This window comes from Pezoporus flaviventris, unplaced genomic scaffold (assembly GCF_033815535.1).
Source record: "Pezoporus flaviventris isolate CSIRO_AGI_PZ_B2104156 unplaced genomic scaffold, CSIRO_AGI_Pfla_v1 ptg000002l, whole genome shotgun sequence".
NCBI lineage: Eukaryota > Metazoa > Chordata > Aves > Psittaciformes > Psittacidae > Pezoporus > Pezoporus flaviventris.
The window spans coordinates 88,147,349-88,173,137 of NW_026892550.1; the positions used below are offsets into that span (position 1 = coordinate 88,147,349).

Consider the following 25,789-nt stretch of genomic DNA (forward strand, 5'->3'; position numbering starts at 1 on the left):
ACCCCTTGAATTTAACAGGACCCTATGTTCAGCAGAAATAATAACACACGCACACACACACGCACACACTCTCTATTAACTTCCTTGAGTACTAATTGTTGGCTCTTTTTGCCTTTTATTAAGGGTGTAGGATACAGGGTATTTACTGTACTTGATGAAATGTTGGGCAAAGTGTTGCAATTAGTTCCACAGCTGCTTTGGTCATTGATGTTAAACACTAGTACTTCTCTAGAGGCCACTTTAAATGGGAACCTGATCCAAGCCATTATTACCAACCCCTTTTGCCTTCACCTTCAGTTGAAGGAGCGGAAGCCTTGATGTTACCTGGGGGAGGAATGTAGCAAAACTGTTATGTCTCTGTTTCACTCACACCTCAAGGCTCTGTTCCATAATGTGCTTTTCCCACACTGCTACACCACTGGTGGGCTCCACCACACAGGGCATCAGTGTATTGCTTTCATCTCCTAGTAACCACTTTGCAATGATCTAGTCACAGGCAGTCTCTTTGTTGTATTTTCCTTCTCTTCAAGGTCCCCTGTGTCAGGTAGTGAGAGCTTCCGCTGACAGGACGAGCTCCCAGGGCAGGTCTTCAGCCCCTCCTGGAAGTAACACGGACCCTTTCAGCCCCCTGTGTCTGACTGTGCAAGGCATGAAGCAGAGAGACCTTCCCGCTCTGCAGATGCTACGATCTAAAGCAGATGACTGCTGGTAGTACTGTATTCATTACCAGCTAATAGCTTTTGGCCAGTGTCCTGGATGAAGGCTTTGCCTGCTGTACTGACATCCATCCAATTTGGGTAATACTGGATTAAGCAAGAGAGAAGCAGAGAGAAAATGTCATGCTGATCTCCCAGAAACAGCCTGTGATGTATGAGTTCTTTGCCTTGTCCTAAATGAATTAACACTGCTGCAGAAAACAGAAAGAACAATCTTCTCTATGCTTTTCACTAGTACATATTGAGAGGAAATTTTCCTTCATGGCCACATGTTGGCAGGTCAGTAGGTCCCTTCTGAAATGACAGAGAATTAAAGATGTAGCATAAAGTTCCTGTGGTAACACAAGATACTCCAATTTCAGTTCCCTGCCCAAAGTAATCTGTTTTTCAAGAAACGCAACTCCAAGTTAGTTGGAAGTTGCCCTATTTATTTCTAGCAACTGTGAGTAACTACTGACAACATGAGAGGAGTTTGTTTTGAGGAGGAAACATCATTTCCATTTGTGGCATGTCCTGGATCATTTGGTCATAGAAATATTGTGTTGTTTCTCTTCTAGGGTTACATGGAGTTCTCTCTGTTGCTTCTAGAAATGTGTACATACAAAGCACACAGCAACAGAGCTCTGAAAGTTCTCATCTTTCAAAATAGAAGCCTATCCACCTCCTTTTCAAGTATGTTTTTATCCAAAGCCAGGATGCAGCATTTTGGTTGTACACTCTGAGGAGCTTTAATTCTTCATAGTTCTTAGACAGTTGGACCAGAGCATAATGTCATTTTCCCAGTGTGGCAGCAGGAGCACAGTCCAGCCCTAAATGGTTAACTTCCTCTTGGTCGTCTGTCACCAATTATCGGGAATGGCACTTCACTTTGAAGGCTAACTCTCTTTGGGAGGAAGATGGTGGCTGCCGTTTTTAGAAATGCAATTACCTTTACCAAAAGAAGGGAGCAGCTCTAATAGGATTTTTTTTTTTTTTATCAGACTATTTTTTTAGACTATTTGGGTAATTCAGTGATTATTATTGCACAGCTCTTTTTCCTTAGGGGGACACTAGACTGTTCCAAAAGTGTTTGTTAGTTTGCTTAGACATTAAAGGGGTCCTTACAAATTTAGATTATGCTAAAGTACTTCAAAGTGTCCCTAGAGGTCCAAGCTGCTTTGAACTTAACCTTTTCTGCCCAGCCTTGTCATATGTGTGAGCCCAAAGATTGTAAGCAAGAGGTCAGTGATTCTCAATCTCTTTAATACTTTGACCTATGTTATAACAGGAAAAAATAAACAAACCAGATTCCCTCTGATCTAGCCAGGAAAAAAGAGAGAGGACTCTTTCAGTGGGCCTCTTCACAACCCTCTTCTTAACCTGCTAGCTCTCCTGACCCATTAAATAGGACAAGCAAGGGAAAAACCAAACAAACCCCAACTTTAAATACTCATTGCTTTACTTTTAAGTGCTTTTGTTTAAAATGTGTTTGGTCCTCAGGGCACCTTGAGATCTTAATGGGTTTTTTATATAAAATTTGAAATAATGAAGCATGTGAGACACTTGTGATTGGAAAAATATGAACTTTAATAAAGCTGGTCACACTGCTTGTGAGCTGTGTATATCACACAAAAATGTGTGGCTGGATCCTCTGCTGGGGCTGTTCAAAATAACTGCAGTGACACCAGTGGCGCTGAACTGATTTACGTGAGGTGAGAATCTGGCTCGCATCCCGTATTATCTTGCAATGTGACTGTGCAGCTGTAAAACAATCTTATTGAGCTCTTTGGGTTTGGGGGCAAAATAAGTGCCCATGGTTATTTTTAGAACAGCACGTCATCAGGGGGGTTCATATGATTCTCTCTCTCTCTCTCTCTCTCTCATATATTTATTCTTTACTGCTGTTGACCTGCTGTCATGGTTTAACTCCAGCTGGCAACTGAGCCCCACGCAGCCACTCACTCACTCCCCCCACAGTGGGATGGGGAAGAGAATTGGAAGGGTAAAAGTGAGAAAACTCATGGGTTCAGTTACAGACAGTTTAAAAGGTAAAGCAAAAGGCATGCACACAAGGAAGGCAAAATAAGGAATTCATTCACCATTTCCCATCGGCAGGCAGGTGTTCAGCCATCCCCAGGACAGCGGGGCTACATCATGTGTAATGGTTACTTGGGAAGGCAAATACCATAACCCCAAACATCCCCCTCCCCCCTCTCCCTTTCGTTCTTCTTCCCCCTAGTTTATATGCTGAGCATGGCACCATATGGTTTGGGATGTCCCTGTGGTCAGCTGGGGTCCCCTCCTAAATCCTTGTGCACTCCCAGCCTGCTCGTTCATAAGGTGAGGAGCAGAAGACGCATTGATGTTGTGTAAGCATGGCTCAGCAGTAACTAAAGCATCCCTGTATTATCAACACTGTTTTCAAAACAAATCCAAAACATAGCCCCATACCAGCTTCTATGAAGAAAATGAACTCTATCCCAGCCAAACCCACCGCACATACATGAGTCCTTTTGGTATTTGGAGACTTTAAAAAGAATAATACAATATTTTTCTCTACTGGGGTAGCTGAATGTTTTGTTTTCCCTCTTTTCTATTGTTTCATGGTGTTGGAGGCTATACAGGCAAGGCATTATTTTGCACATGATGCGACACAGCTCTTGTTTTTCTTGAAAGGTTGGTCTGACTGCACCTTTTTTTCAGTTTTCAGGTGCCTCTACACAGCCTGCATACTCCTTCACTCTTTAAAATAGAAATTGGACTGCTTGAGGGTTTTTCGGGTCATGTACTTCTCATTTTCACATCTGAAATCTGAGCCGTCAGACCTTACAGTCATCTTGCCTGTAGATAATCGTGACGTTTGTTTTTCCCATTTTGACCCTTTGCTTCAGTCCCTGGGCTACAAAAGGAGTACAGGGCTACTGGTGTCCTAAGGATCAGGGTCTGTTACTGATCAAAAAGCCTCTTGGACGTGTGCATCCTGTTTATATACCAATATCTCCCCTAATAGCACTAGGGAGGAGGAAATTCAGCGTGTCAGTTATTTCTGTACACTGAAGTGCTGCCTCTTTCCCCATGAGGCATGAGCAGCTCTTTAGGAACGTTTCGAAGCATGAAGCAACAAGGTACTACTGGGCGTTATCACCAGCATTCTTCTTCAAACTATTTTTATTTGCACATACTTTATCTCCAGCATTTCTTCAGTCTGAGAAGATCAAGCAGACGCCACATGTACAGTGTAGCCCAGACAGCCAGATGACACAGTACTGTTTTGACTTGAAAGTCAGACTTCTGCTAAGCATCAAGGGGCAAACCTTTATCTCTGCACATAGTGCTTAGGGGTGTAGGGAAGAATTTTTTCCCTCAGTCAATAGAGCTGGTCTAGACTTTCCATTGCAGTCTTAAACTGCAAGCCTACTTGCTACAAGACTCTTTTCCCCAGAGTAGTACAAGGACACCTCCCCAAAACTTAGAACCATCAGCCCTCTCCCTCATCTATTTCTTCTCTGAAATTCGATTGCCACAAAGAAAGTGCAGAAGCCTCTTGTTTGTGCTTACATAAAGATAAATGAAAAGTCTTTGCATTCTTTTTCTATCCTATCTCCTAATGAAGTGTAATAGCCACCTTGGTCCTGCTGGAATGAAGATTGCCAGTGCCCTAGAGGATGTGACTGATTGTCAGTGCCCCAAGAAATATGTAAACCATAAAGGTGGTTCTTGAAATGAAGAGCTTTGAAATAAACTTGGCAGTAGGTTGTAATGTATTGAGTCACTGGGAGTGACATGGATTCTGCATTGCAGCTTGCTGTTAAGGCCAAAGTCTTGTCCCTTACAAAAATCCTTAAAAAAAGGTCTTTTAAAAGCATGAGGTCATCTTGCTCTGTGGAAGGTACAGTGCATTTGTCTTCCCTGTTGCAAGGTAAGCATAAATCAGACTTTGTTATGATAGCGGTGCTTAATGAAACAAATTCTTAATAAAAGAATAAACATGGAAGCAATCCATCTGTACCCTCCACATTCTTCAGCGAAGCCTTCCTAAAAGCACAACTTGGAAGGCAACTAGTGGGGTGGACTGGGAATGCTGTTTGCTAGTAAGCACTGACAAATGAGGACGGGTGTGTTAAACTCAATTGTCTCCCAAAAAGTAAATCAGATTTCCACTGTACTTTTATTTTGCCAGCCAAGCTAATACAACCCTCACAAGTTTTGCTTTCAAAATCTGGGTTGCTAATGTAATGGAAGAAGCTCCTTCCATTAACTCAGATATGTGTCATGTGGACTTGCTGGTTGCAGTATTATAATGAATTTAGCCATTGAAGCTGGAAACCCTGTGTATTTATAAATACATTTATTAACCTCCTTCCCTGCCTACCCTTTCTCGCCTTCCAAGAAACTGCACAGTCAGAAAAAAAACATCTTGCAACAGGTCCAAATTCAAGTAGCTATTCTATCTAGGTTAAATTTTGCATAGGCTTTGCCTGGATTTGATTGTGGCTTGCAGTCTGGCTTGTCCAACCAGAAGGCTGCATTTAAATAATGCTTGATAAGTGTATACTTACAACAAATGTCAAGAGCTTAATAGGAATATCCATGGAGGAATCATTGAACAGTCTTGACCAGTTTCATCCACATTTCCAAGTTATTGATCTCAAAAACTACATCGACTACTGAGCTGTGTTTAGATTTGAAAGTGTGGACATTGAGAAAGAACAGAGAAATGGTGGTCCTCTTTGGAAAAGGAGTTATTCTAGTACAACTTTAGTACAGAACTGTACTTCTTAAAGTGGTTTCTGCAGTACCTTTTGCTTTAAGAGTTCAGCTGTTCAGTAAGTAAACCTGGAATTCTTTCAAGAACACTGTTTTTCCCATCTAAAGGTGGGAGAGCTTGAACACAGAGAAATAATTTGCCAGTGGTGCACAAGTCCATGTCAGAGCCAGGAGTGGACTTAAAATTTCAGGCTTTCTTGGCAGTGTGCTAGCTTTTATGCATTAGATTGTGCTTGTGTGAAGAATGAGTACTGTGAAACTACCTCTCCTCCTCAGTGTAGCTGCAGTTTTTCCTGCTTATTGACAACAAAGTGAAGCATCTATAATAAACTCCAGGAACCTTATTTCAGTTGTTCTGCAGATGGTGATTACAGGACAAGGGGAAAGTTGTGGTAGCAATGAATGCCTTGACACTGTCTTAAAGTGGACTTGGCTTGTCTACGCCTTTCCTGCCCTGCACAATATGGACTGAGCCGAGTTCATAGTGAATTTGATGCCAGTGTTGGCTCCTACAGATTTGGATGATTTGGACTGCAAGGAAGGGTACGCAGTGCTCATCTCAAGTTCATGCCCATCCCGAGTGGTTTCTGAAAAGATGGTCATCAGAGTTAGACGGCTGCTGTTACTCTGCACTGTTAGAGAAAGCACAGGTTCTTCTTGATTTTATTGCCTGCCTACCTGCTGCTGCTCTCTATAGCTTCTTTGACCATGAGGTCCCCATGCTGAGTGATTAAAACAGCTATTTGCCCTTGCAGACTGGGGCAGGTACCCAAAGAAGTGGTCTGGAACCATACTAGAAAAAGGAGGCTGTGGTCTGGGGTTTGCTGGTACACTTTGTGTTTCCTCAGCAGCGTGAGTGCCCATGTGTCCCTTGTGTCCTTTGTGCTGTGCCCATGTACTCACTGGCTCTCGCAGCTCTGACACAGCAGTGCCAGTCCCTCAGTATGAATCCTGCTTCACTTTTCCCTTTATAGCATGTGGTGGTACCCTTCCAGACATACCTCACAGTGCTGAGAGACCTTTCAGAAACAGCATATGTCTGAGGTGGGGGGGGGGGGGGGGGGGGGGAATGAGAAGGGAGAGAGAAGGGAGGGTTAAGTTATCTCCACATAAAGATTTGCTCCTTCTCTCTGTAGTTAATATTGATCTAACGTATTTTTGCTACAACTCAATTTAGTCTTCACTCTCATCCAGCTGTGGGGAGCTCTGGTTTGCAGTTGCCTGTGCGATTAATCCTTTTGTGCATTTCTTGCATTGTATGCATAGTGTCAACTCTCACCTAGCACATCACATGCTGAAAAAATCCAGAAACCTGCCTTGTTTTCGTTTGCTCTGTTGTATGTAAACATCACTGTGGGGGTATTTTAAACAAAAATATCCATGAAAACAATGCTGTAGTGTTAAACTTATATCTCTCCCTCCTTCCCCTTCTCTCACACCCTTCCATCCTTCCTAAACCCTTAAAACCATATACAGTCATTTGGCTTTCTTGGCTTACTGACATATTTATTACATGAACAGCAATGCACAACAGCACCTGTGAACTTTATAAAGGTCTTATTCATCTGATGGGCTTGTGCGGCACTTGGTGCGGAGACGAGGAGTATGTACAAACGGAGTGGGAGGTGATACTGAACACATGCTATGAGAGAAACTACAAGGAGTGCGGGAGGTAGAGTAAGGGGGATTTTTGCATTGAGGCCTCTTTTGTGTACTTTCTACTGATTGATGAAGGCAAGCACTCACCCCAGTCTCCACTCACAGCTCACTCCCCCTTACATGCACATTCTTGCCTATAGATCATGCTCCCTTCTGGATGTACACGTAAAGGGCAAACACAGCCATCAGCTCTTACCACTGTCCTGTGCCTTCTGGGAAGAGACTGTCTTCCTTGAGAGAGGTATCAGTGGGATGAGATTTCTGGCTTTCTTTGCACACAGTCACACTCGTGCCGCGGCAGTCAAACAGGACAGTAATATTTGTTGTGTTTTGCTCTTTGAAGATCATATCAGCAGAGAAAATAATTTCATGGAAAGTTTCTGTTCTGGCAGGTGTGCGCACACACCTGCAGAGGTTTATCTGGAAGTTTGATGTTCTTTGTAATGAATTAATAAAATAGTTGTAACGTTTTGTTGGTTATTTTGAGAATATTTCTTACAATTTTTTTCCAGTCCCTTTAAAGAGAGCCAAAGTGGTATAAATTAATTTTGAACTGGTATAAAGGTCCCTGCACTATGTAGTTTGCAATTTAATCAGTGTAAGTTTTGTTTGAAGGACAAATCTGAAATTAAAGGCTCAACATCCCCCTGCCATCTTCTGCTCTGTTCTCATAGTTTACATTTGGGTAGCCCTTATTTTAAGATCAGAGAGATTCTCTTGTTCTCAGACAACATGATTAATTAACTGAGAGGCAGTGATTCTGTAATAAATAACCAGTGCATTTTTAGCAGCCCAGATGAAACAGCCTGCTTATGTATCCTACGGAGCACCACCATGGACATATCTCCTTGCTGGGCAGCAGAGTCCATTTCTGGAAGGGGTGATCATGGTACTGAAATCCCCAAGACCTAGAGGCAGACATTGCCTTCATCAACTGGAAGCTGGGCATGAATCTGAAACTCGGCAGTGATGTGCCACCCCTCTAGCGTGAGTTCAGGCTTTGATGGAGGAGTACTTTAATTTGACGTGAAGTGATTAAAAGACCCGTGGAGTTTTCTTTCCCTCTGCCAGAAGAGAAGTACCATCTGGCCCGGATAGGATGTATCCCACCTTTCCATAGCAGTGCTCCTTCCTTTCTCTCTGAGAAATAAACTGGGCTTAATGTAGGATTCTGTATTACAAGAAGCTGATGTGCAGGGAGTATGAAGAAGCATGGTCCGTAATGGATACAGCTCTGCTGGCAGATTCCCCTGGTAGAGCTCCACTTGGTCGCCAGCATAGTGGCTTTGCTATGCTGCAGTGGAGCACAGCTTTGCTAGTGCAGGGTGTGTGGTCTATGTGGCATACTGGTAGTCCTGTAACAGTATGGATATTTAACTACAATCATAGTTTTGCCATGGCTGTGTGAAGGAGAACAGGAAAACAGTGTAGATTCAGTTTTTTGGACGTGTCAGTTTTAAAAGCTCCACGGTGCTTCCCCTTCTATCCCAGGCTCAGGTCCGCTGCAGTTCTGGGTTAAACCCTCAGCAGAAGAGGAGAGACTGCTCAGCACAGGAAGTTAGATGATACGAGGGTTGTAGAGTTTCTTAAGAAGCAGTTATGGTTCTGTTTTCCCTTAAATACAAATTAGGTTGTTTTTGGTTTTGTTTTTTTTTTTTCCATAGAACTCAGTGGAAATATGTTGCTATAAAATCTCATGAAGAAAGATTGTACTGGAACACCAGCTTCTGGTTTTAGTTGGGTTTTCTGGGTCTTTCCCAAGATTGTTTTCTTGTTGGTATGTCAGTAACAAAGAAAGATGCATTTGGAATCTCACATAGTTTGAGAAGCTTCAAATGTATTTTCCACTTGATAAGGTCTGCTTTTGAGAATGTAATGTGTTTATTACAGGTTATCAGGTCACATCACTTATCATTTTCTCAGAAAAGCGATCAATTTCTTAGAATAAAATGTCATTGATAAAAAAAACTTTCAAGTGTTTCCTAATATAGTGCCCCTTAGCCTATCTGTTGAAGATTTTTTTTTTCCATGTAATATCTATTTGCACAGTGCCTAAGTGCTAAAGTGCATTTTCCTAGTGTTATGGCTTGCATGAAATGTAACTCAGAAAAAGTGCACTACGTGCTGTACGAAGGCTTAATATAAGACCTAAGCACTACTTAGGGTTTAATGTAAGCCCTATTTTGATGGGCTGAAGTAGGATACCTGCTGACTCTTTGCACAATGATTAATTTCACCTCTACAGTTTGATTTGCAGTTGATGTTAATAAGGGGATGGCTTACAAAGAAAGCAGTCAGTGTGAAGACAAGTGTGGAGGCCCTACCTTCGAGTGGAAACGATAATAGGTGTGGTGCTCTAAATTTGACAAGGCTTTTTTATAGCTTGTGAAATACAGCAATGGGTAGGCCTGTCAAAAAATTAATGGAGGTGTGTTTTCTACCTTCCATTCGTTATAGTACAGCCCAGCAATAAACAGTAATAAGCAATCCAAAGGTAAGGATGAGAAAGAGGGTAAGCCTGGAAAGTGGGTTCCTGAGATGCTGAGCCAGTGATTGCAGGCACCTGTGTTATCCCCTAAGCCTTTTCATAAACTGCTAAAGCTTTAAAGCTCAATCTTATTAGGTAATATTGGCTCCTCTGTGTGAATAAGCTCAGTAACATGTCCTTGTCTTCATGCTTCAGAACTCATTAATTTGAGGAAATTTATTTAGGAGACTGTTCAGAGATGTTGTTAGGAAAGTAGGGGACAAAAAATTCAGCTCAGTGGCTAGATTTTGCAAAGACTTTTGCAGAGGGGTGGATGGCCTTCTCATATCTATGAAAACAGGAAAAAGGAAGAATGGGAAGACTGATGTCTTTGGTAGGATAAAAAGGAAGTAAGACACAAAAAAAGAGTAAATGAAAGATAGAGGGAAATATTGTGTGATATTTCAGTCCATAAAAACAGGCGAGAAGATGAGAATTTAATTCTGTTTCAGTATATAAATATCTTGTTAAAGGGGAAAGTTTCTTTAACTCACTGATTGTAACTGGAGATTCAGGGACAGCTTTATAAAAGCTAAGCACAGAGCAGAAGCCACCAGTGCTGAGCAGTTATGTGGTACAGTGACATTATCTGAGTCCTCTGTGGCACCTCCATAGAGTGGTCCTTTATGGCCCCAAAGTGGGGTGCATTCACCTAAGGGTGTGCAAGAAAGCCCATTAGAATGCATGAAGAGAATATTTTTTCTACCATTAATTAAAAAAATAAAAGCAGCTTACTATATCTTTATCTCATCCTTTCTTAACGTCTATTTTGTGTATACTTTATGATGTATATAATTTACTACAGTAAATAATACAGTAGCACGTGTATATAATTTACAAATAAGTATATATCCATGCACTGGGAGTGTGTGCTCAAAAATGTTCTACTGTTAGGGATATGTAATCAAAAAAGTTTGGAGATCACTGCTCTATGGGTCCCTTAGACACAGCAAATGTAGCAAATTAATTGCTAAGATACAGTATGACAGCTTGGACAGTGCATTTTTTTCAGTGCAGATCTACAATGTGCTGAGGACATTACTGCTCTGAAAGTTTTACAGAGGGATGTTCATCCATCAGAGAAGCCCGGAGCTAAAAGGGCTTCTTGACATTTCTTTGGGATGTGGTTGAACATACAGTAAAGCTGGAGTGTTGGCATTACCCATTCCTACATCTGCCTAAATTGTTTGCAAAGGAGAGGGCAGTGGGAACGGGACCAGTGTTGTCACAGTAAATTTAAGAAGTGGGTTAAATTAATTTTCATATTGCCCAAAATATTTACATCCTTAACCCTCAATCACCCTAGTGACCATATAGCAAGGGCAAAATCCTTACATTGTCTTTGTCATGCTCAAGCCCTGCTGCTGCTTTCCATAAGTCAGATTTTGTCGGCCTTTCTAATGCTCTGCAATACTTTTTATTCTAGCAGTACGGCCTATTAACAGAACCATATCAAATGAGATTACTTGCAGAGTGGGTCTGATCCAAACCCCACTGAGGTTAGCTGAGGAGCTCCCATGGTCTTCACATTTGGGATAAGGCCCAGGATAAAAAGCTTGTTGAAATATGGTGGTTGGATGAATCCCTAGCTCTTTTCAATAGATTTGATTGAGCTGTGCTAACAATTCCAACTGGATAAAAACCCAGATAACAGCATGTTTGCATGCAGGCTTGTGCTCTCCTCCGCTCTCTCCCCCTCCTCCCTTCATGCACATGTATTTAGCACAGAGGCAGACGCGTGGTTGTGTCAACTAACTGACATGAAGCAGCATCTCTCTGCTAAAACTGGGACTCTGTTTGATGTAGTTGCAGTCAAATGTGCTTGATTTGAATAAGAGATTTTTTTTTGAAATCTATTTTTATGCAGATTTTAAAAGTCTATAAGGTAATGAGTCAATAAGGCAGCTATTAACACTTCAATCTTTCTGATACCCAGAATAAGAGAAAGAGATTGGATGAGATCTGGCTACTGTAGAGTTAGCCAGCCTTTTCATGTGTGAGATAAATTAACCCTGTTTTGTATGCTAAGCTTAATTTTTGAGTAGTTTTAGGGTTTTGCAAATTTGAGGTTCAACTACATGAAAGACTGTTTAGATGTGCTGAAATGTGCACAGTGATATTTCTTGATTGCATCCTTCCTCTATTTCCACTTTTATATTTCTGATAATGTCTGTTTTTCAAGGTAATCGCACAACAACTTTCAATAACCTTAAAAATTGTGTGCTGGGATTGCCTGCTCATGGCTGTCCTCTTGTTCTCTCTATATTGATGACAGCCTGCTTGAATAATGAGCTTTAATTTCTGTCTTTAGTGCAGGCTATGGAAGCACTGTGTCCAATTATTTAAAAATGAAAACACAGAAGACGCTTGATTACATATTTTAGAAAGCAATTTTCTGTTTTTGTGTAAGGTTCTGGGATAAATGACATATACACTAAGTCTTTTGCCTGTTTTGCTTGCCCCTTTCAGAGTATGACCTTAGTTATACTTACCGAGAGATTCCTGTGTACAAACACAGATTGCTATTGAATGTATGAACTGTGCCTAACATTCCCATATTGACGAATACTACATGTTCAGACTGACTAATTATACATGACAGTGCAGATAATTAGGGGTTCGTGTAGGCATGCACTCGGTAAAATCGCACAGACAGTTGTGTGTCTCAGCTGTGTGAAAACTGCGTGTCTACTCAAATTACAGCTTGTGAGGGCTAAAGAAATTTTGTACACAGGACAGGTAACGCAAACCCAGCAGTTCAGTTGTTGCCTTGCAAGACACAGACTCAGACCTGTGGGTCTGTCGGTGTTATGGGGCACCCTGTTCCCCGTGCTCTCTCAAAGCCCTGGCCCCCTTTCTAAGACATACACTTAACAAATCCCTCATTGTTCATCTCATCCTTCTTCTCTTCTGTTTTCCAGTCTGTACACTGTTATTTTCTTTGCATTACTAGTACACCAGCAGTTTCAGCTAGGTGTGTCTGTCATATTAACTCTTCTGGCCAATGTGGTCAAAACTTCCTTTAGATACATGTACATAATATAATGATTTCTTTTTTTTTCTTTATTCAGAAAAAGTTGGGTGTCTGCAAATTCCCTGTGTTTCTGGAGAGTTTCTGTGCAATGTCTAGTTAAGATAGAGCCCCTTTATTTGAATTACTAAGTGTAGAGTTAAGAGCTTTGTCTTTTGACACCCAAGTTTGAAAAACATGGCTGCAGGCAGTGATGCAAACTATGTAGTCTTTCTCCTTTATAATGAGAGAAACACTGAAATGCGTCCCTAATAAATGACAATAATGTGAAGTGGAATATGCAGCCTCTGGGTTTCTTCTTGTTTTTTAATTAAATCCAGGGAAGTTTGTTTTGTTTTAGCTCTTTGTAAGCTGAGAGTTGTGGCATACCAGTTGTGTGCAGAACTGCTGTTTTGCAGTTTGATCAGAAACAAGGCCACAGCCAATTCACTGGCATGGGGGATAAGCTAGAGCACCTAACGTGGGTGCTGTAATTACTGCGTACTTGGGGTGCCTCGGCTTCCTGAGCTGACATACCATCTTTCATAAGCACTAATCATCTTTAAAAGCAAACAAAAACTACTACACGCTTGCACCATTTTAGAGACACGCAACCAGCCACATTTTATCACCAGCCACAACTTGCTAATGGAACAATAGGAACCACAGTAGCCTGGGATGACTGGTCGGAGGATGTTTTGTAAGGGCCTCTGAGTCATCTCACTTCCATTCCTTGCAGCGTTTCACCAACCAGGTGCAGGCAATTACCCTTTTGCCAATATGCCAGAAGCTATAATAGTAAAAACCTCTGTGTAAACTCAGTCTAAAGCACTTCAGATAACCCCGTCCCCAGATTTTGTCACCATCTACTGCCACCAGACTCTTCCTTTTTCCTTCTCAAATGCTGGCTTCTAACGTCATGGGTCAGTCTTTTACTGCTTTGCTACTTAGGAAGAACAGCTGTGTCAGGGTGCGTATGAAAGCCTGTGCCAGTAGTCAAACAACAGGAGGCAAATTGTGCACACTCAAAAAAGGTCTATGCTCTGCCATGAAATACAACTCTGTTCAAAACGACTTGTTTCAGAATCAAAGATCAATGGTTGTTGTGGCTCTGGTCTGTCAGGAGAGAAGAATAATAACACCACTTTAATTTTCAGTAGGTATAAGCCCACGGGTTCCCCAGCCATAGCGGTAAGTCTCAGGTGCATGGTACATTGCTAATGGAATAATTAATTCTGCCCACCTGTGTCTTCTGGAGTGGTTAACTACTGCAGGTGTGGCTGCTGAAGGTCTCCTCTGGATGCTCTCGTTTTGAAGTTAAGAATATACCTTATGAGGTGTAGTACCTAGGAGTAGGTTAGAAGAATGAGTTGTTCTTAAGTTTATTTTGAGGAGGAGGCTTGGTTAGGGGTTGACTATATATCAATATGTCTTTTAGGAAGTACTCTATTTACTGGAAAACATGTTTAGGTGTGCTGACTTTGAAATGGTAAGGTTTTTGCAACTTTTTTCCTCCTTTCTTAAAAGATGTTTTTAGGTTACTGGCAATTACTCTAAGTTGGGAAACATTCTTTACAGCCATTCATACATCCACACATGCTTACTCGTCTGTACGTTCAGTGGGTTGCACAAAATCCTCTAATGATGTTGTGCTCTTGTTGTAATGTTCAAAACAGTGACTATGTTGTGGTCTTGCATCTCTGTCTGTGATTGTGCCTTTTAATAATAGACGTTACCCTGTGCACACATTGAAGAGTTTCTGTTGGGGTTTTACCCCTTTCCTTCAAAGAACTGCTGTTCCAAATAGTTGTCTGAGGTTTTATTTATGATGGTGATGATTTATTTATGTTTTAATTTAAAGTAGAAGAGTTGTGGGATGATTGGTTTCCTAAACTGACTTTATTTGGTATGAGGAAGGAAGACCTGTCTTTCCTCAGACAGGTCTTTGTGTTGTCTTTAGATAGATGGCTCCATGCTCTAAAACATATTTAATCAAACTGTATGTAAGATAAGTAAAATAAAGGCCAGATGCTAGATTCTAATAAACCTTTCAGTACAGAAAAGCCTAAATCCCATGTCTGGGATTGCCTGGCTAATTGTTAGCTGGCTTGGTATCTTTGTTTAGGCTCTCATTTAAAGAGGTGAAGTATTTGTCTTTGTAGATAAGCTGTACGCAATTTCTAGCCAAAGCCTTTTTGTTGCTGTCTTTGGCTGTGTGATTGTATTGGTGTGGAAGGGGCCAGTTCCGTGACTTTGTCACTGATTTGTATTGGTAGCACAAATCCCTCCCTGATGTAAGAGGAGGCAAATAGTCCTTTTCCCATCAATAGCAAACAACAATTAGAGCAATAGTTAATCACTTGTTTATTTATAGACCAGAATGAGCTATGCTTCCATCTAGTTTGACTTCCTGTGTATTCAGGCTCTGTGTTTTCCTTTAGACTTTACAGGGGAAGTGCTGTGTGGTGTGGGCTTTTGTTTGCTTGTCTGCTTTTTTTTTTTTAAAAAAAAAGAAAAAGAAAAAAAGGGATCCCTCTTCTAAAAGCTGAAAGCTGCAGTAAGTCCATTTGCTTACCTGGTAAACTGTTTTAACTCTTGCGTGCCCTCCATGCCAAGAAATGGCATCTGAATGCAGGTTTGCATTTCTGTAATGGCTACACCCAGCTCCATGAGTGTTTTGGCTTTGCCAAGGAGGATGGAAAGCTGCTGGCTGTCAGAGCTCATTCCTGTGTAACTATTTGTAGGCAGCAATCAAAGCACTTCTCAACTTTCTTTTCAGTATGCTGCTTGGAGCAATTTAAGCTTCTCATTTAAGAGTTCATTTTATTTTTCCTTTCCCATCCTTCGATCTCTTTCTAAAAGCCTCCTTCAAGCTCCACCCAGCACTCCCACACCTTTTGTGAACTGTGTGTAATAGTTGCATGGTTATTTTACCTGTTCTCCGCACATTGTTTCCTCGCTTCTGCCTGGTAGCCCCTTTTTATAACCCTAGGGATTATGTGTGTGCTTCTAACCCCACCAGCAATACCTCCAGCTCTAATTGAAGCAGTGACTGAGGACATGTCTGTGACCTTTCCAAGCAGAGCATTCCATCCAAGAGGTATGATCCGTGTTTCTGCTTCCTAGATGTGTTGTCAGGCTGCCAGATGACTTCACTTCCCTGTTCTGTAGCTGCAACCCGTCTGTTTTGCGCTGTGCTATCCTACCCATCTTTGTGTCAGTGGTAAACTTTGCCAGGAAAGAGCTTTAGAGCCACTGTGTCTAAGAGGAACATTTCACATAGTGACTGAGCTGACCTAATAGCTCACAGCTGACAAAAGGGATATTCACCTTCCCATCACCCACTTGCTGGTGCAGACGCTGGCATTGATTTGGCCCCTCGGCAGACGTATGTGGGCACCCTTCCCTCTCCTTCTGGGTACAAACCACCACCAAAACAAGTTCACAATTCCTGGGCTTGTTTGCTGGTTTAGTGGCTGCATCAGCTATGGGAGGGATCAGATGAACACAGGGAAAGCAGCAAGAAGGAATGTGTGGAGGTGGGTGGTAGAGGGAAGGAAGCAAAATTTTTCAGCAGCAGTCAGGACCTCCTACAGCCCTACTCTAATAGGTGACCTGCTGGCAGGGTTGTGACCATATAAATGTCATGTCTAGGATGGGCTTGCCATACTTCAGGTGGGTGGGACCATTCCTAGTGGTGTGTGATGCTCACAACAGTCACCAGCTGCCAGGACCATTTTCCAGCTATCAAGTCCCATGGCCATTCCAGTGGCCTTCTGGCAGCAGGAGGCTAGAGAGACCTGCAGACCTTAGCACAGAAAATCTGGTGTCAGATTGAAATGGCTGTAACTCGCGATGCCTTTCATTAGTGAATAAGAAACTATCCCTGTAAATCCTACTGGTAAGAGTCCTGCTGGCTAATACCTCATGGTTATCAGCCATGTTTTGTGGCCCAGCATTAAGCCAACTTTTAGCTTGTCTAGTTTGATGTCATGTTAGTTCTCTGTGGAGTGTGAGGTCTTTTAGGCAAAATGTTATCTAGTGATTCTAGTGCATTGGACTAGCCCAAGTAGATGCTATTGGAAAAATTGTATTTATCAACCATACATATACCCTTGCCAAAAAAGCCCCACCCCACCCTAAAATGAAAGGCTTGTTTGACAATACTGAAAGGTATTAATTAAATTTCAGGCCTCTCCTCAAATTCTTTGCTGATGGCATTCCAAATCGATAGTTCCGTTATATTATGATGTGAGGATGATGATGATGTCAGCCTCATTGACTTACTATCTCTGCATTCTTCCTGTCCCTTTAGATTTTGGGGTTATTCTGGCAGTCCTTCAAATGCTCTGAGTTGTGCTAGTGTTCCAGGATTTGTTAAAAATCAGTACAGAGCACCTTAACCATTTTGTTAGGTGCATGTTATGTGATGCTACTTAATTTTGAAAAGGTTCACTTTTAGCAGGATGCTAAAAGTGAGGATGCTGCCTTATTTTTTCCTCTGTTACAAATTGTATCTTTTCTATTGCAGAAGTTTAAGAAATGTTTTTTGAACCTATCATTTTTCTGAATACTGATAGCTGTAGATGCAAAAAAGAAACCAATCAATCTTCTAAACCACTTCAAGTAGTCAGCCACTTAATTCCTTCCTCACATCGTTTCCATTTTCCTTTCTTCTTCCAAGAATCCTTAAAATTTGTAATCTTTTTTTTTTCTATTTTATCTTGAGGACAGGGAAATTGCCACAGCAGAGAGCCTTTATGCCAACTCAGAGGTCCCAAGGGTAATGTGGTAGTCATGGGTGGGTTCTGGCACTTTGCATGTATTTGAAGTGAAAGGAGCTGAGAAAGGCTAGGTTCCCCAGCAGGCAGTTGACACAATAGAACAAAACTAATGGTAGCTATTGGGACTTAGCATAGAAAATCTTCAGCCTTGCATGTTAGGCTTTGCTTGAGTGTTGCTCAGTAGGGGAGTTTCCCCTTTCTGAAGGGGGCTGGTGTGAATGGTCTGTAGCAAAGTGTCATCTTAATGCACCCCTGCTGCAGACGCATCTTTAAAGGATAGATGGATGTTCAGTGTGAATGAAAACATGAATCATGTACAGAACCCTTTGTGGAAAATGAACGGTATCCAAAACACACAATATTGTTAGGTATTTATTTTGTTCTATGGGGAAATGAATGGATTTAATGTGTGTGTGTGCATGCACATGAATCTACATATATGGGTATATACATAAATATAGATGTATGGTTTCCTTAAGGGTTCAAAAGTACCACAGCTTGAGTTAGCTGTTTGTTGAGTGAGTGAAGCAGCCACTCTGAGATGTGGTATGCCAGTGTGGGAATGTACCAACTTACCTGGGCCTTTACATTGTAACCACTGTTTAATCTGGGGGAAGCATTAAAATTAAAGCTTACCTTTAGCGCTCTGGTAAAGGTCAGTGAGGGTCACCTCTTTTGCAGGCTTCCATATTTGACACATGGTATGTTGGACTTGTGCGCTACTGCACCTTACTTGGCTTGAGCCAAGTGCTTGGCTTGTGCTGATGCTTTTCTTGGTGTCTCTTTCCCATTCCTCCAATTCCAAGATTTCTATCCATTGCTGTTTTAGCCATGATTTGATCTTCCATTCTAGTTTCTCTTAGGGCAGGCACTAAAACTCCACAGTGATCAGTAAAAGTATTTGTCTTAAAAGACATCCAGCTTCATGTCTTATGGTTAGCTCCTTGGAGATGAATTAAAGCTGTAAATAATGATGCAGGTCTATGACAAGCCTTAAAAAAAAATTATTGTTTTTTTACTTAGCACAAGAAATACATAAATCTAACCATAATAATAAATGAACCTATATCATTCCTTATATGTGAGTCAAGGCAGTTTTAAGATCCTGCATGTCCTCTCCAGTACATAACTTCTCAAAGACTTTGACTGGCTGAGCATCCCTTTGCTTTCTCTCAGTAAGCCTCTTTCTTCCTGCCAGGATTTCTGCAATTTGTATCATGCCTTGCTCTTGTTCTCTTCTGCTCTTGATCCCAATTCTGTTGTCAGTCCTTTCATTTTTATCAACTTTTAAATCTCTTTTAAAGCCTGTGTGTCAGCATCTAGTTTCTTTGCTCTGCCTCTGGAAAATATCGCTGATCTGCACACAGGTGCTTGCAGAGAGGGTGAAGAAAACTGGCTTCTCTGGGTGTCTTCTCTTGCCTCTCTTTGGAAGTGAATTGTTCACGGTAATGACTTGCTATCGTTACCTGCCTGGAATTTAAGTTCATTGCGGTAGCTAAAAAGTAATCAAATGGCAATGCGCAGACTTCCATCCACTTTAGGGGACCCCATGATGATGATTTATTTATCATTCTTATTTCAGCAGGAGCTATGGACCTTTGTCAAAATCAAGGCTCCACTGTGCATGTGAAGGCTGTGCAATGTAAAGGAAAGATGGTTGCTGTCTCAATGCATTTGCTGTTGAGGCATTGAAGCGTTTTGCTTTCGTGTGCCAGAAGTGTTTGAGACTGTTTAACTGAAGGAGAAATGGTGAGCTGGGACAGGGGTTCAAAGCAGGTCATTTGAAAGATGCTGTGAAGTCAGTCTTTACATACGCTGCATTACTCGTGCAACTGTATGTCAGTTGTTAAAAACCCAAGAGTCAAAGGAACAGGCAACAGCAATGACTTTCCTTTGTTAGCAGAGAGCCATGATTACAAATTTCATCTAGGAGCCTGCCAGATAAACAGTTTAAGAGAGAACATGACCTATACGATGCTCCATTAAAATTAACTCTTCCTGTCATGCACAACTCCTTCATGGAGAGGAGAACTGTAGCTGTGGGGGTTATGGGCGATCCAGACAAGCAGGCTGCAGAATAAGCTGTCATGTGCTGTGACACTGAGTAATGCAAATCAACTCTGTTCCAGGAAAGCCATTTCCATGTCAGCCTCTACATGAAAATTATCTGACTTGAACAAGGGTTTCTTTATGAAGTTAAGAGAATTATTCCTAAGGATTGGAATCTGTCCGTGTCATGGAAAAATGGCCAGAATGGACTTCAAAGTACAGTCAGAAGATGAGATGATGTGCAACAAGCACTTTTTTTTTTTTTTTTAAATAACCAGCAGCCCAGAGAGGAGCATGTCAGCTTAAAAAGTATATTTCTGTCTGAACAGTCCAACCTGCTGTTTTACAAGTAATGCACGGCGTTACTGCATTTTTCAGTGATTAAAGGAGGAAAATACCTCACAGTCCATTCTGCTCTAGGTTTGGCACTTTGTGTGTACCCAGTGTTGCTATTCCTGTGTGTAGCTGGTTGCTCAGTCTGCTTACAGCTTGAGTGGGCGATTCTGAGCTCCAGGAAACCCCAGTTGCTTTTGTTTTGCTTTTAATCTGGATGGCACTTGGGAGCAAAACTTGAGCCCGCTTTTTTTAGACTTTTTTTGAGTTCAGAGAATCTCCTTGAAGTTGGCTTCCTGCGATCCTTTCATCCAGTCTGTTTGAAATTGTGCTTTTCCTTTGGCTTTGTTTGGCATCTATTCAAGTACCTTCTGTTATATGGTAGGTATCAGCCTTTGTTACTGGCCCATGATAGCTTAGTCAGGCTGGTGATGGTGATTGACTGCTCAAGCACACTGAAAGGTGGTGGAAATAATTTCAGCGGTCCTCCTGTCTCATGCATAGGGTTGCTAAAGGGTATTCTGGTAGTGCTAGGATAGGGAATAAAAGTTACGCATATTCCTTGCTCTGTCTACTTTCACAAAATCACAGTGATTCTGTGATTCAATCACTTTATCTCTTACAAGATGAATTCACATCATGAAAAGGACTGAGTTATTCTTTTTTTTTCCTGTGGGCTCAACTCTTGTCAGCCCATAGATACTCAAAGAGTCATGAATAAGGTGCAAAGAGAAAGAGGAGGCTGAGTTTACTTTCTGTATTTCCACTGTGAATACCACTTTATTTCCACAATGAATACCATTTCTGTACTTCCACTCACTATTCACGTGTGCGGGAGCCTTGAGGTTGGAAGGATTGTCTCTTCTTGCCTTCAGAAATTAATGATGTTATTCTTCAGTGACCACAGTGCTGTGTCTTGTTTAGCATGAAGGGAGCTCTGGACACCCTTCACTCTAACTCTGGTGATACTAAATCATGCATCAAAACACAGATCTCTGTACTCACACTATTTAGATGCATATATGGTCCCTTCTCTTGTTTAATTCTGAGGCTTTGCAGTCAGAACTGATGCCCTCTCATGATGTAACAGATTGTCATTTGTTCCCTGAAGCATTCTCACTTCCAGTAGTTCTTCTATACCGCTTCAATTGCTACTTCTGCCACCTGCCAGGACATGGGATCACTCCTCCAGAGGTTTTTGTGCATCCTTTGTACCTGAATAGTGTGGAAATGAGATGTGTGTGTGTGTGTGTGTGTGTGTGAAGTGTAATTCAATGGGGTTTTAGTTGGTATTGGGAATAATGGAAAGTTAGTTAGAGAAACAGTAATGAAGACCTGAGCAAGAAAAGAAAAATAAAGAATCGTCTCTCCTTGTGGCATCAGAGTACTCCTAGTTTTCAAGTCATGGGGAGCAGGCAGTCTCCAGTATTAATTTCAACTTTATCATAGGCTGTCTGGTATGTACAGTATTATAGCATCTTTCCTGTAATTAAGGGTCAGACAATGTTGTAATTGTCACCCCCCTACTATAATGGATTAGAAATTACATAAAATAACTAGCTATGAGCTGAGATTTTATGTGTGCTCTCAGACTGAGAACCAGTACTTCCTTTATTTTTAATCTGTCTTGTTTAACTATGGGTGGGTCTGAGAGCACCACAAATTAAGGTTGTGTGATGCTGCCATTATACAACGTTATTTTCAATTGCCTATTGCTTTATCAAACTCTAAACAGCTTTATCAAACTCTAAAAAGCTATGATTAAAGTTTTCCAGGGCTGTTGTCTGCCTTGGGTGGAATTATTAAAACATTTTAGTTAAAATGAGCTCTGTAGTTTTTGAGACAAAGGCTAAAGAAAAATGCTGGTTTGCTTGTTTTATTTTGGGGATCTTTCTGGCATGGTTCTTTTTTGTTGTTTTAAAATTATTTATTTTTAGAGGCGGTGTTTGTTTTTTTTTTTTTTTAATATTAGATTTGACTCAGGGATTCAGTACTCGGTGAGAGAAGGTGTGTTTTGTCAGTGGATGTACTTTTTGCCTTTCTCGTGCAAATTTGGGCAAATTGTGTCTGAAAAATTGCAGTTAGCACACATTCATTGGAATCTCTTATGTTCATAATATAATTTTCAACTAATATTTCTGATTCTGCATTTGCCAAGCATTTGTCTGTGCTGAGGGTTGACCAGGCAGCAAGTCCCTGAGAGCAGTTCAGCTTGCTCCAATTAGAGGGAATGAGAAACGCATTTCTGTAATGGATCCCCCATGTGATAGCATCAGTGAAGCTTGGGTGCATGAACTACAAGCAGGCAGCCTGTCTCATCCCTCCACCAGCCCTTTTCCCCCTGACTCGCTCATCACCTGTGTGCAGTGCTGCTGGGAAGGAGGAAAAGGATGTGTACTGGGGGTATTGAAGTGATAAGAAAGGAAGGGATTTGGGGTCAGAGGAGGAGAAACTGGGATAAACGACTTCATAAATGACTGATACAAGCCATTGTGGGGCTGTGTATGGAAGGGATCAGTTGGAGAGCTCATGATGGGAGGTAAGCCAGAGGCTGAGTAAGGGGAGCAATGCAGGTCTGCTTAAGTGAGAAGCAGAGATTGGAGCTGGGGGTGGCAGGAGGTCCATGGATGATGAAGAGTGGGGATGTGGCTATGCTGCCAGGGGAGCAGATGAGGGCTCACTGGTGAGGTGTCAGCACCTAGCCAGGAGTCTAGCATTTTGGTTTAGGACCTCTTCAATTTTGCTGGTTTTCCTCTCTGAGGAAGTCTTAGAGACACTCTGGCAGGCTGGACTTCACAGCTCCCTTGCGTGAAAGGCAACCTGCTTCTGTCAGCTCTGTCATTAGCTCACTTGCCAAAGGTCCCTGCCATAGTTCTAGGGTCTTTTGATGACCCTGGGCTTTAAAATGATGCAATGTGATGGATTTTTAGTGAGCTTTAAAAAACCTGAGCATTTGCACTGAAAATTGCATTAAAGGCACATTATTGAGGTTGTAAAGTCAAGCACACACAAGTTAGGAAACGCCAGAACAAAGTTGGGCTTTGGACCATTAATTCACATTCTCTGTACACTATGAAATGATCTTGGGCGCTCTGATCACATCTGTTTCTGTCGGCAGAACCTCTGCCACATTCAGTGCACTGGATGGATGGTGGCCCCTTGATGTTAACTTAAATAAAAAATTATTTCATGTGCCATGTAATCATGAGGTCTGTCTGCATTTGTCCAGAACTGTCTGAAGAGAGGTGAATTATCATTGCAGTCTGTCAGAGATGCTCATTTGGGACTACAAGTGGGGAAGATGCCTGGAGGTTTGTTCCAGTAACTCTTTTTGTGTAGGCTTTGATGCCTGTCATCCTGCTATATGTATGCAGTCTCAAAATGGAAGAAAGGACTGTGTTCCCACCTTTTCTTCAGTCAAGGAAGACATCTTGGGGCCCAAAAGCACTGGGAGGCATTGAGCCTCTTGAAGCAGCTTTTTTCTTTCCCGGGGCTTTCCTTGCCTGGGTGCAACTCTGTAAAGCCCTCGTGCCAGCTGAGTGGCTCTGTATGTACTATCACTGTTGAGGAATGTGGTACAAGACCTGAACTCTAAAACCAGTTCCCTAACAGCAACAGACATCAAGCAAGTTGCCTGATAGACCAGAACTGCATGGCTTAAAAAATTAAAGGCAGCTGAGGTATTTATGTGCTAGTGGGAATACAACTTGGCTTTGTCTGCACAGCACATCACTACTTGATGTGTAACGCTAGATAACATTTCAGGAATTCAGCCACCACAGCACTGCAGTCCCTTTTTGACCATATGAAATAGTAGGCCGGTGGCCTAGTGAGTACCTCTTTTATGGCAATGAAAAGCCAGATTGACTGGGCTTCCAAGCAGGCTTTCCTATCTTGATTTAAACATGAAACTGCATCTTTCATCTATATCAGTATTTATAGCATGTAACAATAGTTGAGATGTAGAAATGGTACAGAAACAGGTGCTGTGTTTCCTGCAAATGGAGTTGCATCACTAGAGTATGAGCTTTCATCACTATTAGAAAGATGAATTAACCTGAAGTTTTATGTACTTTTAATTACGCAGTTGAGATGTCCAATTACAAAGTTGAGAAGTGTAATTACTTGAGGAGGGCAAAAATAAAACTTTATGAAATTTTAGTATGGTTTCTGAAATCTGTGTTTCTAGCAATGCGCCAATTTATGCAAACTTTAGTCTTCCTGGCTGAAGCAAGAACATTTATGGTCTTGAGGTGGTATCATTTTCCTCTGTGTGCTTCACAATATATGTGTCAATAAAAAGGGGAAAGAGGACACTGGTCCTTAAGAAATATATGGCACCAGTGGTCCTAGGATATGAAAGGAAGGCTCGGCCTGTGGTTAAGGCTGTGGGGTTGGAATGTGAGAGCTGAGCTTAGCTATCAGCTCTGACCCAGGCTTCCTGTGGGCATCATGTATGGCCTCACATATGCACCAGACTTCAGGTCTGCTGTGTTCTCTCTTCCTGGTGAGACCACCCTTTGTGCTCACATGGGGTGGAGGTCCCACTTCCTTTCCCAAGGGTATATGTTGCTATAAAGAGGCAACAGCCTCTGCTGCTGTTGACTTCCATCATTTTGTTTAAAGGTGTTGAGCCAACAATGAAGGGCTGAAGCTGTGGATTTATAACTCTTGTTTGTTTGCTCTTTATTTGGAAGAGTCACCGCCCAGTGTGAAAGGGCTGCACTCTGAGAGAGGTGATGAAATATTGTCATTGGCCTGGTGTACAGACCATCTGTCTCTCCCAGGACTACTCTGGTGCATGGTGAAGTATGTTGTTTTCCTGTATGGGCTTTTTCATTTAATTGGCCTTGATTCACTGCTAACTTCTGTTTTTCCTTTTTTTAAATCAAAGCAACACCAAAACTTTAAACACACAGTGCCAACCTGCAGCCTTATTACAACCAGTCCCTTGTGCCTATCGGTTGTCTTAAGATAAGAGACACAAAAAAAATTGTTCAACAGACCAGAACAGTATGGATTAAAAGATGATTGTTAGCAGATAGATGAGGTATAAATTTAATATTGAGCATAAAATTTGGCCTTTCCTGCACATTATTTCTGGTGAATTAGCAAATGTTTCAATGAAATAATAATAATCCTATGGTCATTTAGGTTTTGCAGCTGGAAAACATCTGCCCCTGTGGAAGCGGATGGTGCAAGTGTGTGTAATATCTGTCTTTTTCTTGTGAAATTATGTCAAAATTAAAACACTGGGAGTGCATGCAAGTATTTAGGAAGAGCAAGTGTTACATGGAAATTTTCATTATCTCTGGAACTGCTATTACAGCCCTACAAATTCATAGTTAAAATGCACAGATTTGTTAAGCTTGAAAATGAAATTGCAGCACTAAAATAGCCTTATCCCATGCTGGCTAATGTCTCTTTTGAAGCTTACCTCTGGAATGTACTGGAATTATACTTGTGGATATTCTGTATCTTTTCCTGAAAAAATAGAGTAATTCCTTACTCTGAGCCCATATTCTACACAACCAAGTGTATTTCCATCCAGCAAAACTCTCCGTTTCCACCAGGGATACTACTAGGCGGCAGTAAAAGGCAATTTGGTAACCTTTGTTGACTAAGATTAAACAGCTTCTAGGAGGGATTTACTTTCCCCAATTTTCTCTCTTCTGCTTTGTGAGAGGGTGCTTCAGGATCTGTCTGTCTTTTGGGGATGGACAGCTGATTTGATTTGCTGTTTTGTTTTATTTTCCTTTTAGTGAGTACACTTTCTGGAGGTAATAGCCAGAGGTGGTTTTATCCATTTGGGGTGCTATCCACTTTGGTTACAATACTGCCCCACTTGCAAGACTTAGTTTCTGCATGTTCCTTTGTCAGAATGGGACCAGATAATGATTTTCTATCATCAATATCCTGAGCATCAGACTAGAAGAAAGATGTATGTGATGGCAGCTCTCCAGTG

General features: G+C 41.6%; 1 protein-coding gene across 6 annotated transcripts in view; it reads left to right on the forward strand.

The window, feature by feature from the left end:
• TBXAS1 (thromboxane A synthase 1) overlaps positions 1-25,789 on the forward strand; it is a 239,321-nt gene that overhangs the window by 36,749 nt on the left and 176,783 nt on the right. Inside the window, exon 1 of one of the 6 annotated variants that reach the window (XM_061444968.1) lies at positions 13,958-14,147. The exons of the other annotated variants lie outside the window; for them this stretch is intronic. Within the exon in view, the coding sequence (XP_061300952.1) occupies positions 14,086-14,147 (62 nt within the window). The 5' untranslated portion in view covers positions 13,958-14,085. Of the gene's footprint in view, positions 1-13,957; positions 14,148-25,789 lie in introns of those variants that run through there. 6 annotated transcript variants of the gene reach the window in all.